Below are 12297 nucleotides of genomic sequence, written 5' to 3'. Positions count from 1 at the left end.
TCAGTTTAGAGGTTTAAAGACTATGTCGAATGTCCTGCCCTTTGGTTTCTGTAACCTCTGTTTGGGGGGGCTCTGCCATTAGGTGGGAAATCAGTGCTGTTCATGTAACTAGGGAAGCTGGGAGGCATCCTGAGGGTCTTCTCCCTCCGACACGGCTCTGTGTCCTGTTCAGAGTGCTGTTCTCATGGGAGTGTCCCCTTTCGTTCTGTGACTAGGAGCTTGGCGGCCGATCTCCTCCTGATGATTCCCGATAACGAGCTGCAACTAGTGAAGCTCTGTGCTTTCTACCCAGGCTGCGCGGAGGAGATCAACGACCTTCACGAGAAGGTAGCCACCGCCAATGTTCGGTGTTCCCAGGGGGCCGCGGTCCCGTCGTTCAACTCATCCTCGGGCCAGCGGGGTGGACACCAGCAGAGAAGCAAATAGACGGTCTCGTTAGGACCCTGGTGTCAATACACCAAAAATCACAACAAGCAGAAGTAACATTTATCGAGCATCTACGTGCTCGGAACTGCTCTAAATGTTCACATACGTTTGTGTTTTACTCCGTTCTCGTGAAACCCAGAGGTCAGGAGATAATGTGTCTGCTTTAAAGAGCAAGTGAACTCAGAGGAGCCTGAAGTGGCTGATGGCGGGTGAGAGGACCGGCTTCCCCTGCCCAGCCCCAGGTCCCAAGACCTGCCCCTCACCCACTCGACCTGTGAGGGGCACTTGTGCCGGCTTTTAGCAGTCGCCGATTCAGGGTCTTTAAGAGAGCTGATGAAGTGTGATGAAATGCGTGTGCACTTTCCTAACGTGCTTTAAAAAACACTCCAATGCCGGATATAGGAATTTACATCCAAGATTACATATAAAACAACCAAAACGTCCGATGACAGGGAGGGAGGGCGTTTATATTAGCCGCAGTCCACCTCTGTGTTTCAGCGCTGTTAACACCGCGCGCAGTGAGTGTCCATGACCGGATGGACAGGGCCACTCACACACTGGGAGGGAGATCGAGGTTCATAGAAGTAAAAAAACTTTATTTTTAGAGTTAACAGTTAGAACACATTTTATTTATATTTGTTTTTGTCTTAAAAAACTGTATTTTCATAAATATGCTGTGCAGTTATTTTCAAAATGAAAATCACATGGTATGAGCGTAGGTTCATAATCTGCTTTTTATCTGCTTTATAGCCATCTGCTGAGGTCAGTGGAAACAGAACTTCATGACCTTTCTCGTGTAGTAACACAGATAGACTGAAAGTGTGTGTGTGGTGTGTGTGTGAGAGTGTGTGGGAGTGTGCACATGTGTATGGGAGAGCTGTGTACGTGCCAGTGTACATAACCGTGAGTGTGTGTGGGAGCGTTACCAGGGAGAGTACCTGGGCAAGGATGAATGTGCAGAGTCACCCATGGGTTGTGAGAGGAGTGACTTTAGCTTCTTTATACACTTCGCGTTCCGTGAGTTGGCTTTTTCGGTGAGCTGTGCTTTGCTTCAAGAAGCACCGTCAGTAAGAACTATCTTTCTGTCGAAACGGGGAGGCGTGTGGAAGGAAGCGGGAATGACCCTTTCCTGTGCCGCGCCGCCGTGTGGACGAGCTGGCCCCCGAGGCCGTGGGCGCAGGTGCCCTCGTGGGGCTCAGAGAGGTCGAACCCGGGACCTTGCTGACACAGCTGTCCGTGGCGGCCGGGAAGAGTCTCCTCATCCCTCCGTCGACCAGGGCGCAGGGAGCCCCGCCGGTCAGACCTCAGCATGCAGAGGGACTAGTCAGGGTGCGAAGGAGTTAGCAACCCCACGGTTTCGCAAGTAGTGCCAACAATTATGTATTCAAGCGCTATATTAACTCACACGACCTTCAGGATTTTCAGCTAGGACAAGAATCACAGGGATGATTATCTCCCTCCTCTTGTCTTCTGTTTGTGAAATTTAATGGGAACCGTGTTTTAATCTCCTCTGCTCTTCGAGCACACATTAAAGGGAGGAGACTCCTGTTTTAGCCCCCCCCCGCCCCCCGGCGCAGCGCCAAGCGCACAGCTAGTTGCTCAGTAAGCAGCTGGTGTTCCCTGAGCAGAGACGGGAAAACACGATGCAACGTCATGGGCAGCAGAGCTCCTTGAATGTCGCTCGTTGTAATTATTTTGAGAGAGACTGAGTGATCTCAAATACTCAATTTTCCTAATTTTTAAGCAACAGAAAATATGAAACTATTGAATAAATTCTTTTGTAAAGAAGCCAGTTGAACAATAACTGCAGGGGAGGTAGAAGAACAGAGAAGGGAGGAGGGCGTTAGGTGTCAAAGGAGAAGGGATGGTGACCCCACTGGGGTGAACCACAGGGTCCGCACTCACAATACCAGACTTTTTTTTTGCCACGGAAGCCCGTCTCGGTGGCGGCCGAAGGCTGGTGAGTGGGACAAAGGCTTAACCTGTAGGTGTTGCTTAGACACACACCGACACACTCGAACACTGGTCCTTCACAAGTCCTGCACTGTATCGGAGTACGATACAGCATGTAGTTCATTCCTGCCGCATTGTGGGATAGACTCGGCTTTAACAGGATAAAAGGAAATGGAGAAAACGGGGAGTGTTGCTTTTCACGCTGCAGTAACGAAATTTCATCGGCTCCAAATCAATACTATAGTATTTCAGAACATCAGAGCTAAAAACTTTTAAAGCTTGTACATTTTTTGCCTTTCTATTTGAAATGAAGTTGTTTTGTCTCCAAGGCAAAGCAAAATAAATTAATTGTACCCAGGACATGGAAGAATGAACCTTTTATGTTTTCTACGTTTAATGTCGTTTTTCATTTGGCCAGCCTATTTGTTCTGAAATAATTATTCTCAGCATTTTTTTTTGCCCAATTACATTTGCAGGCAGTAATGCCAATATCATGACCAAGACAGTTTACATTCTACCTCTTTTATTATGTATTTGAGTGACACAAAACCATTAACTCATTAGATCATACCTCTTTATTATTATACCTTAAAGATATTTTCTTACATGCATTCCAATACAAATGATTTTATTCACATCTGTTGTGAGCAACTCTAACAAGAAAAAATATCTAGGTCTGTGGGACTTAATAAGCACTTACACTGTTGCTTTTATCCCTTTACATTTTCCCGACGTTGCCATCAAACCAAATGTTTTCTAGTGCAAGCTCCCCACTGTAGAGGAGTGTCTGCGCTTGGCGGAGGCAGCCCGGGTGGGCGGCGACGTGCTCGAAACTGTGAAGTATTACTTGTTAAGTCAAGAACCTGAAAAAGCCCTTCCAGTTGGCATTGACTTCATCAAAGGTGAGTGCTTAGTCGCCGGTGCAATTTAAAATCCACTCGTTTATTTGCTATTTTCATTCACACCGCTAACAAGCTGTCAAGTTCGGCACTAGCCACCCTGGCTTTGACAGGGAAGCAGGTTGCCGGCCGTGTGGGGTGGGGCCTGAGGGAGGGTCAGTAGGCGAACACCTGTGATGCGCAGGTCCGACCGGAAGGGAATTAATTACATAGGCTAAAAAGTGGGTGAACAAGTCGTAATACTGGTATTTAGAGACTCTTTTTTGGTTTTATTTTGCCAGAGTACATCCAGAGTTCAGATTGGACTCTGGATACCATTTATCCCGTGCTTGACCTGCTGAGTTATATCCGTACTGAAAAGTTACTCCTGCCCACATGTACCAAGTGAGTACTTTTCCTCTGGAGTTCATGACTGAACCTGCGGAATGCTCCAACTCGGCTGTGTGGTGTTTAGTGTTGAGATCAAGAAATAATGGACAGGCAGATGTATGCACAGAAAAAATGTTCTTATTTGTTAAAATCTTAAGAAAAGTACAGAGGTCAGTTTGAAGCAGAAGTCATAAATCTCGGTGGCCCCATGTACTAATACCTAGTGTTTGTGGGTTTATCTATGGGTGCGTGTACACACACACACACACACTCTCTCTCTCACACACACACACACACACACACACACACACAGGTTCAGATGGGGCTAACTTAAAGCTCTTTCGTGGTTCCGGATGTCAAGTTCTTGAGAAACTGGTGGTTGTGTCTATTAAATATCCAGTGTGTGCAGAGCATACTGGGCTGGGGACAGAAGGGAAAGTTCTGGAAAGTAGAAGATGGACACCATCCCAGAGAGCAAGCGACATTAAAGGACATTGTTTTCCCTGTCATCGAAGTCCCCAGACCAGAGTCTACCGTGTAGTGGAGGCTTTGGGCTCTCGCAGCGGTAATGCCAGTGCGGGACAGAGGGTGCCGCGGCCTGGGGGCGGGGTTCCCCAGCGGGAAGCGGGGGCCCCCATGCCTGCTGTCTGCCAGCGGTTCCTAAATCTGACCACATGAGTTCCCGAGGGGACAGGCGCATGGAGAAACAGCCGAGCAACAGAGGGAAACAAGAAGGCAGGAGTTCAATCACATTTAGGATTTTTATTTTAAATTGTGATGTGTTATATAGCATAACATCTGAGTACATCACCTGATGAGTAAAACATCTTTAAGTCTGGAAAATTTTCTAGATGTATTTTGCAATAAATGTCACTCCATTGAAATATAAAGATGCAAGTATAATAACCACATATGAAAGTAGTGTTCTGTACCTCAGATTATGGAATTTTAAAAAAACAAAATATTCTCTTGTAGAGCTCGAAATGAGTTGCTCGTGCTGTGTGGCTATGTGGGCGCGTTGCTGGCGATCAGGAGGCAGTACGAGAGCATTGTGCCGGCGCTGTACGAGTACACGAGGTAAAACGATTTCCCTCCCGTTAGGTCAGAGAAGCTCCGTCCACTAAGGTGGCCAGTCTCTAAGAAGGCGCCAACACGTACTGCATGTTCCCATGTACTCACTGAGCACGTGCTTTATACCGAAGCCCCGGCGACCTGTATGAATCAGCAGTGAATTGGGCGGTGAATAACAGAAATCCTGACTCTAGCTGGAACACACAGGGACTGTGGTCTTATGTCCAAACACTGGAGGTCACACTTCAGGGCCGTTCAGCTGCTGGCTGCTTCCAGGGACCTGGGGCCCTCCCTGCTTTTGCTCTGACCTTCTTGGCTTCCTCCTCCACTTGAGTTACCCATGGTTACCAGGTAGCCTCCAGCACCCCTGTACACAGCATCTGCACCCTAAGCTTTCAGGAAAGAGAAGGAGTGCAAGGGGGGCGGCCACAGAGGGCAAGGCAGGGTGGAGAGTCCCCTCAGGGTGCTGTGCCTGCGTCCCGTGGGCCAGAATGTGGAGCCCTGCTTTGCAAGGAAGGTGGAGGTCCGGGTATTTCATCTTCCCTGTCTCTCTTTAGTGGAGAAAAGCCAAGCACAGGGGGTTAGGGAGTAGCAGCTAACTCACAACTGTCCATTTGGGCGTAATCTACCTGTGCACACACACACGCACACGCACATCCGGGCATGCGCATCTACCTCCGCACGCTAGTTGTTGAGTCTGCAATCGCAGCTATTGAAAGTTCACTGGCTGTTTTGGCATCTCAGACTCAGATGTCAGATGCTCATTTCCTTCTCCCGTGTTTCAGCCAGCTGTTAAAACGTCGGGAGGTGTCTGTGCCTTTAACGATTGAACGCCTTTCCGAGGAACTGGACGCGTGGAGAGCGTGCGTGCAGTCCGCCAACCCGTGAGTGACCGGGGCATAAAGCCCGGAACCCAGAGGGCGTTGCCGAGTATCATAGACAGACCCATTCAAAATGCGGATCGTCATTGTTCACCTTAGCGGAGTCATGCATCGTGGTTTGCCCAGCAGATATTCAGTAGTAACTTACAACGCTGCCTCCTTTAAGTGTTTTTGTCTCACTCTAAGTTGAGTCTAACGTTGCTTCGGCGTCATCTATACAGGGGGACTCAATAGTCATCAGGGACTGTTTCTAGTCCAAACCTCAATCCTTCTGTGATTCTACACAAGGGACAATGTCATGTCTGTTGGCACGCAGATCATCAGAGGCCTCCCCATATGCACCCCCTTCTGAGTCTCAGAGGACGGTCTACGCAGCTCTACGGAAGAGACTGAGGGAGGAGCCTCGCAGAGGACTCACAGGCCCGGGCCACGTGCCCGGCTCCCACCTGCCCAGCCACTCCGACGGCCACGTCTCCTGCCTCACGGGCTCCAAGATCCAGGTACGCCCCGGTGGCAGCAGAAGCCGCGCTCTTCCGTCGTGTTATTTGTATTGTTAGTCTTTGAAATGTGACTGTGAAGTGAGTGTGATCTGTCTAAAAGTAGGGACGTATGACGGGGCCTGAGGCCCAGCGGGAAGCTGCCCCTGATGCTTCCTCCATGGCTAGTGCAGATGGTCGCTCTCCCCTTAAAATAAACTCCAGGGTCACCGTGCTGTCATCATGGAAGAAAGTCACGTAACAGGCAGACTTCACCGCCACTGACATGTAGATAGATGAGTGCCCAGTGTTCTAAAATACACAGAGGCCATTTCCTCGGGGAAATTAAAGAGACAATCAACAATCAACAGGTAGAAACTATTATAACAGAGTAAATGTAACTACAGAGCCTCCGTGTGTATTCTGTGAGCGACCATGCGGGTGGGCTCATTCCCAGAGGAGGCCCTAATGTCCGGTCACGGTGCAGACGGGGAGTGTTCCGGGGCCAGCCCGCCGTGCAGCCCGTCCTCTCAGCGCCAGGGCCGGGGGCAGCTGTCCCTGTGCAGTAAAGCGGGGTCCCCACGACACGCTCGTTGAGACGACAGCCTGGACGGAGGAGCTCCACCTCCCAGCCCCGGGCCCACGCTAGGGAGCCCATTCTTACCTCCCTGGTGCAGCAGCGTGGCCGGTTCCACTCCTGACACTGACATGCCCGGTCAACAGAGACTTCTGCCGGACATAAAGGAATGGCCTGCTGCTCGGGCGACCCCGGACTAATGGGAACTTGGCACTGCCAACTCAGTCTTCAGAGCACGCCAGTGTATTCCAACAAACAGGCAGGACACACGGTTGTACTTACATGTATGACTACACACACACACATACACACACTTATTATCAACGTGTGTTCAGAGACACAGAACGAAGGCAGCACACTCAGTAACTTCCAGTTAGGAGGACATGCGTGCTGCGGTTTTTCCAGTACATCTTCAGGGCCGCTGGCTGCACTCCAGGTGCCCTGTCCAGTACCTGACACCCTCCAGTTCCTTCCTCTGCTTCTGGCCCTCCTCTTCCTGAGAGAGCCCGCCGACCAGACAGATGCGCTGTCTCACCTTCTCTGCTCCCCAGCCGCCTTAGGGAGGGTCTCCCAATTACCTCACGTGCGTGAGTGCTCACCTCCACTGCATGTGCACCTTTCCCTCGGTGCCCGTGACTAAGGGGGCCGGAGGCTGCTTCCCAGGGTGCCCATCTCCACAGAAAGCCAGTGTGCGCGGGTGACAACTGTGCACCTGGGCACAGGAGGCTGTCTACTTCATGTGATGGATATTTCACAATATATCTGGAAATAATTGGTTTGCAAACTGTATCATTTGAAATCATGAACAAAAACCTAGTAACTGTAGAACAAAAATAAGAAAATAAGCTTTTTGTGTTTTTTTAAGTCATGCTTTTCTAAAAGCTGAGAAACATAGATTGAGTTTTATTATTTTTTTTTGTATTTAGTTCTTTAGAACAGCCCTTGACACACAAAAGAACTGATGGAACTACATTATAAATATGCTGCAAATCACGTGCTTGGTGTGATTTTAAGTGACACAGGCACGCACACAGCAATATGTTTTCCATCCTCTCGAGGGCAGGTTCAGAATTTCCAGCCTAAATAATTTCCCCGGCTGTATGATTAAAATAGTAAAGTATGTTTAAGGCTATTCCTAAGCATATATGCCTTTATCAAATGTTAACTTTGTAGTAATAAATTAACAATACCTATTATCATTGTTATCGCTTCTGCATTTAAAAAACTGAAATTATAAAGTTAAATTCGACTTTGAAAGACACCATGGTATATATGACATTAAGGTGTTTTAAAATGTTTCTGTATTAGTGGCAGTTCAAAAACTCTCATTTTTCTCATTTTTTAATTTTTTATTGCATTTATTGGGGTGACATTGGTTAATAAAACTGTATAGGTTTCGGGTATACGACTCAATAACACATCATCTGTATATTGTACTGTGTGTGTTCACCACCCCAAGTCAAGTCGCATATTTTTAAATTCCCATCAGCACGGCCTGAATATCACCAGTGGGTTATCTATTAGCGTGGTTGTGTCTGTGAGTTTAAACACATGTTGTGAGTGTGTAACCTCACCTTGTCCCCCTCGCCTCTCCCCGCGTGCAGGGCCCCGTGTGTCTGCTGGAAGACGGCAAGTCCGCCATCTCGCTGAACGACGCTTTGATGTGGGCCAAGGCGAACCCTTTCTCACCCTTGGGGACCGGAGTTCGACTCAACCCATTCTGATGGGGGGGGCCTTTCCTCCAGGCTTCCTTGTTTTTTTTTTTTTGAAGACCTTTTATTGGCTAGGACACCTTTGTTGCCCAGGAGCCAAAGGCTGGGAGGAGGAGGGAGGGAGGGAGGGAGGGGGAAGCACAATGGATTTTATTCGTTCACTTCAAAAAATAAAATATTTATATACTTTTGAGAAAAAAATGTGTGTCTCCTTTATACGCTGCCGTAGCCCTATTTGGGAGGAAGGCAATATCTACATTGGGAAGGACTGGATAATGTGAGGGGCATGTAAAACTCTCACGGAGCGTAACAGGCACCCGGAGGGTCGCTGCTGAAACGTTGAAACACGTGTGTGAGTCCAGCACGGAGGGCAGCGCCTGCCCCGCACACAGCGAGAGCCACGGTGAGCTGGTCCGGAGGGCCGACGGTCCCGAAACGCCGACACGGGGGGGGGGGGGGGGGGGCCTGGAGGGCGGACCATTCTGCTCCGAGCTCCCCTCTTGTCCTCTGTTGGATGTGCAGAAAACCGCTAGTGTCGGCGCATATGTAACAGAACTTTTCAGGTATGTGCTTAATATTTATCGGTAAATAGATGCACAGTCAGAATACTTCTGCGTTTTATTCTTTTAAAGAAAACACTACCAAAGTTTTTATCTGATATTCAAATGTCCAGTGATAATTGGTTACATAAGCATGAAAAACATCGGGGAGGGGAAAACAAAAGCAGCCATATCTGTATGAGAATTTGCATTCGATGCTGATGGACACATTTAATAGATACACTGTGTATGTACAGGCAGTAATTTTCACATACTTTCTAATCAATTTATATTAACGCTAAAGCAGAATTTGTTTGATGAAAATTAGCTGGAAGTACATTTTTGTAACTACATAGGCTATTAGTTGAAATTTTGAATAGATCATGTAAATTCAAGTTTTTAAAATATTTATGAAAAGAGTAAGCTGTAAAAAAAAAAAAACCCTGAGGCATGGCTCTAAGTATTTCAATTGTTCTAGAATTCTGACTTTGAAATGTGTGCATACTAGGAAGAATAGTACTTCAATACTCAGTTGTTTTGCAGAATTTAATAATTATGAACCTATTGTTTTGCAGAATTTAATAATTATGAACCTATGTATTACATTGACCACTTCTAACCCCTCAAAAGACATTAAATTTCACTTTATAAAAATTAATTTTATTACAGAAGAGAACGTATGCAACTCAGAGGTACAATGGGCAACGTGAAGTGTATCAGGAGTGTTTTATAGGGACTAAAGTTTCCTTACTTAAAAATGACAGTCTAAACCCTACTGTATTTTTCTTTATTTTGTTATAGAGCAAGAAGCCTATCTTTTGTGCACTACTTTAAAAGATACCACTGATTTTAAATCATACATATGTAAATAATCACATTTCATATTTTAATGAATACAGGAAACTAATACTTTATGTATAAAATAGGAAAAAAATCATATCACTCTTCAGCACATGAAGACGATAGGGAACAACCCAAGTTCTCTCTGAAATATGAATTGGATTGATTCAAGTTCGTTATTCTTTGACACCTATCATGTTCTATGATTTAATGTTAATTTTAACCATTCTTTATAGAATTATAAGTGTCATTTGATTTTGTCAACCTGTATATAATACCTTAATATAAAAAACAATTTTTTAACTTTATAAAAGTATTTTTATTGTTAGATTTCATATGCATGAAAGCCCAAATAATGACCTTATGTTACTAGTTGAGGATGTCCATATTACCAATAATGTGGACAAATAACTTTGCAAGTTTAAGTCTGCCTGTATGAAAGAGTCTCAGTAGACAAGGGTTTTGAAAGCATTGGGAAAACATTTTGCCTATCGGATTACCAGCAGGTTAACAAATTGCAATATCAAAATGAGTTATATCTTGTGAACATGCATTATTTTAAAGTCAGTCAGCATTAAGGAAGCACGTATCTAGTTCCACGAAGTCACGTAGGTGTGTTAAGGGTAGGGGTTGCATTTGAGTGACGACCGTTTTTTGTTGTCACTAGAATAGGAAAGTTGGCTCTTTTTTTTTTTTTTTTTGGTCTGAAAAGGTATTCTTAATATAGTGAAATCCGCACAAATTGTAAAATTTGGTATTTCATATTCAGTGCACCAGTGATACAGAAGTTATCTTCATAGTTCTTAGTAAATGCGTACAGTACCCATACCTTTGGAACATCCATACCTAAATAATTGAAAAAACACTTTCATGTTGATGTTAAGCACCCTGAGACTGTGCACGTGGTTACCTAGATTTTTACGAGTGGGTGTACCTCAGGCCCCCAAATCCTAATAAACTCTGCAGTTAAAGCCAGAAGTGACCAAGTTCACCGCTCCGATAAGTGTCATCCTGGCCCCTAAGGTGCCCCTGGGACAACACTGCTTCCCCGGAGCGGCCAGGGCGAAGGGCTGCGCTGCCCACCAGGACAACGGGCTGTGCTGCCCACCAGGACGACGGTCTGCTTGGACACGTGAAGCAGAAGCGTTCCCTTGGACGGTCCGGGAGGAAGAGGAGTGTGAAAGGCAAGCCGGGCTCACTGATGAATGTGAACCCCAAGTCACGGAGGCTCCCGGGGCCCAGACAGCATCTGCCTGTGGATGGAAGAGCCCTGGCCCCCAGAGGCGGCTGCCGCTCCTGGAGAGGTTTGCTGCTGCTGCTCTCCATTAAAGACCCCTGGTGACCCCAATGGCTCTCCTGAGATGCGCCTGGCGTGTTGGCTTCTGTTGGCACGACTGAGCCCCCCAGAAGTGCTTGGAGTCACCCACCCTGCCTGTGCGTACCTGCTGCCCTCACTCCTCCATTCACTCCGGAGTGCGGCGCACAGGCCATTTCACCGCTCCGCAGCGCCCCGGCAGCCCCTGGGAGTGTGGGGACTCCCCGCAGGCCCGAGGGACGGGACGCGCTTTCTCAGGACGCGGAACACAGGGTCAGGACGATACACCTGCCACTGGACGGTTTCTCCAAGTCTAGGCCTTTCCCTGGATCTGTTCCCCGACTCACCTCCAGAAGACCTTTTTTCTCTAAGCCCCTTCCTCAGGAACTGCACTTTGGGGGTGAACATGAGTCCCACGATCTTCTACTTTGAACCCCTCCCTTTGGAGTGCAGGGCAGCAGGCAGAGAGGGGCTCGCCGGCTGAGGCGTGCACTTGGCCGGACCCTCTACCTTGGGGAAAACCAGCGTCTGCACACGTTCCTACGGAGCCTTCCGCTTCACCGGGGCTCCCTCTCGTTTCTCCCCTGAAATGCGAGCTACCTGAAGATGCAAAATTGACCAAGGAGCTCTCTGGAGGCAGAGATTCTGATGAAACTGCGTAAGCCTTCAGAAAGCCGGAGAAGGGGCTACGGTTTAGCTGGACAGACACGCCCAGGAGTCACCGCTGGTAGTGCTCCTCTCGGAGGTCAAGGGGGCTTGTTCATGAGATCGCGCACAAACAGGAGTGGCCCAGTTAAAGAAAACTTTCCAGATATGAACATGAGATTAGCAAATATGTATGAAAGACGATCAGTCTTTCAGGGGATCAACCTGCTTTTGTTTCCCTTCAATAAACATGGGCATGGGGGTGAAACTAAATTGAATTAAATGGCTCTTGTTTTTGATTTTTGGTTGGTTTTTTTTTTTTTGGTCTGAAAAGGTATTCTTAATATAGTGAAAGCTGCACAAGTTATTTGTTAAATTTGGTAGTTCATATTCAGTGCACTAGTGATACAGAAGTTACCTTCATACTTCTAATGAAGACCAGACTCAACACCAGAGCCAGTTTTTAAGCAAAGCGTTTCCCTTCTCCACAACTCAGGATCAGCAGGAAAGACACCCATTTTTTAAAAATGTTTAAGGCTATTTTTCAAGGTGCGCAAGTTTCCTATGGGCCAAAGTCTAATAATAATCATTCAG

General features: G+C 47.1%; 1 protein-coding gene across 2 annotated transcripts in view; it reads left to right on the top strand.

The window, feature by feature from the left end:
- The window catches only part of WDR17 (WD repeat domain 17), a 73105-nt gene extending 64651 nt beyond the window's left edge, over positions 1-8454 (top strand). For both annotated transcript variants that reach the window (XM_045821778.1, XM_045821777.1), the window contains 7 exons: positions 216-327; positions 3140-3281; positions 3560-3662; positions 4623-4724; positions 5504-5602; positions 5916-6099; positions 8257-8454. In XM_045821778.1, the coding sequence (XP_045677734.1) occupies positions 216-327; positions 3140-3281; positions 3560-3662; positions 4623-4724; positions 5504-5602; positions 5916-6099; positions 8257-8376 (862 nt within the window). In that variant the 3' untranslated portion in view covers positions 8377-8454. The remainder of the gene's footprint in view (positions 1-215; positions 328-3139; positions 3282-3559; positions 3663-4622; positions 4725-5503; positions 5603-5915; positions 6100-8256) is intronic.
- The last annotated feature ends 3843 nt before the right edge of the window (positions 8455-12297 follow it).

This window comes from Phyllostomus hastatus, unplaced genomic scaffold, assembly GCF_019186645.2.
Source record: "Phyllostomus hastatus isolate PE091 unplaced genomic scaffold, TTU_PhHast_1.1 phas_scaffold_46, whole genome shotgun sequence".
NCBI classification, from domain to species: Eukaryota; Metazoa; Chordata; class Mammalia; order Chiroptera; family Phyllostomidae; genus Phyllostomus; species Phyllostomus hastatus.
The sequence above is the reverse complement of the archived record's forward strand: the minus strand, read 5'-3'. Positions and strand labels throughout refer to the sequence as shown.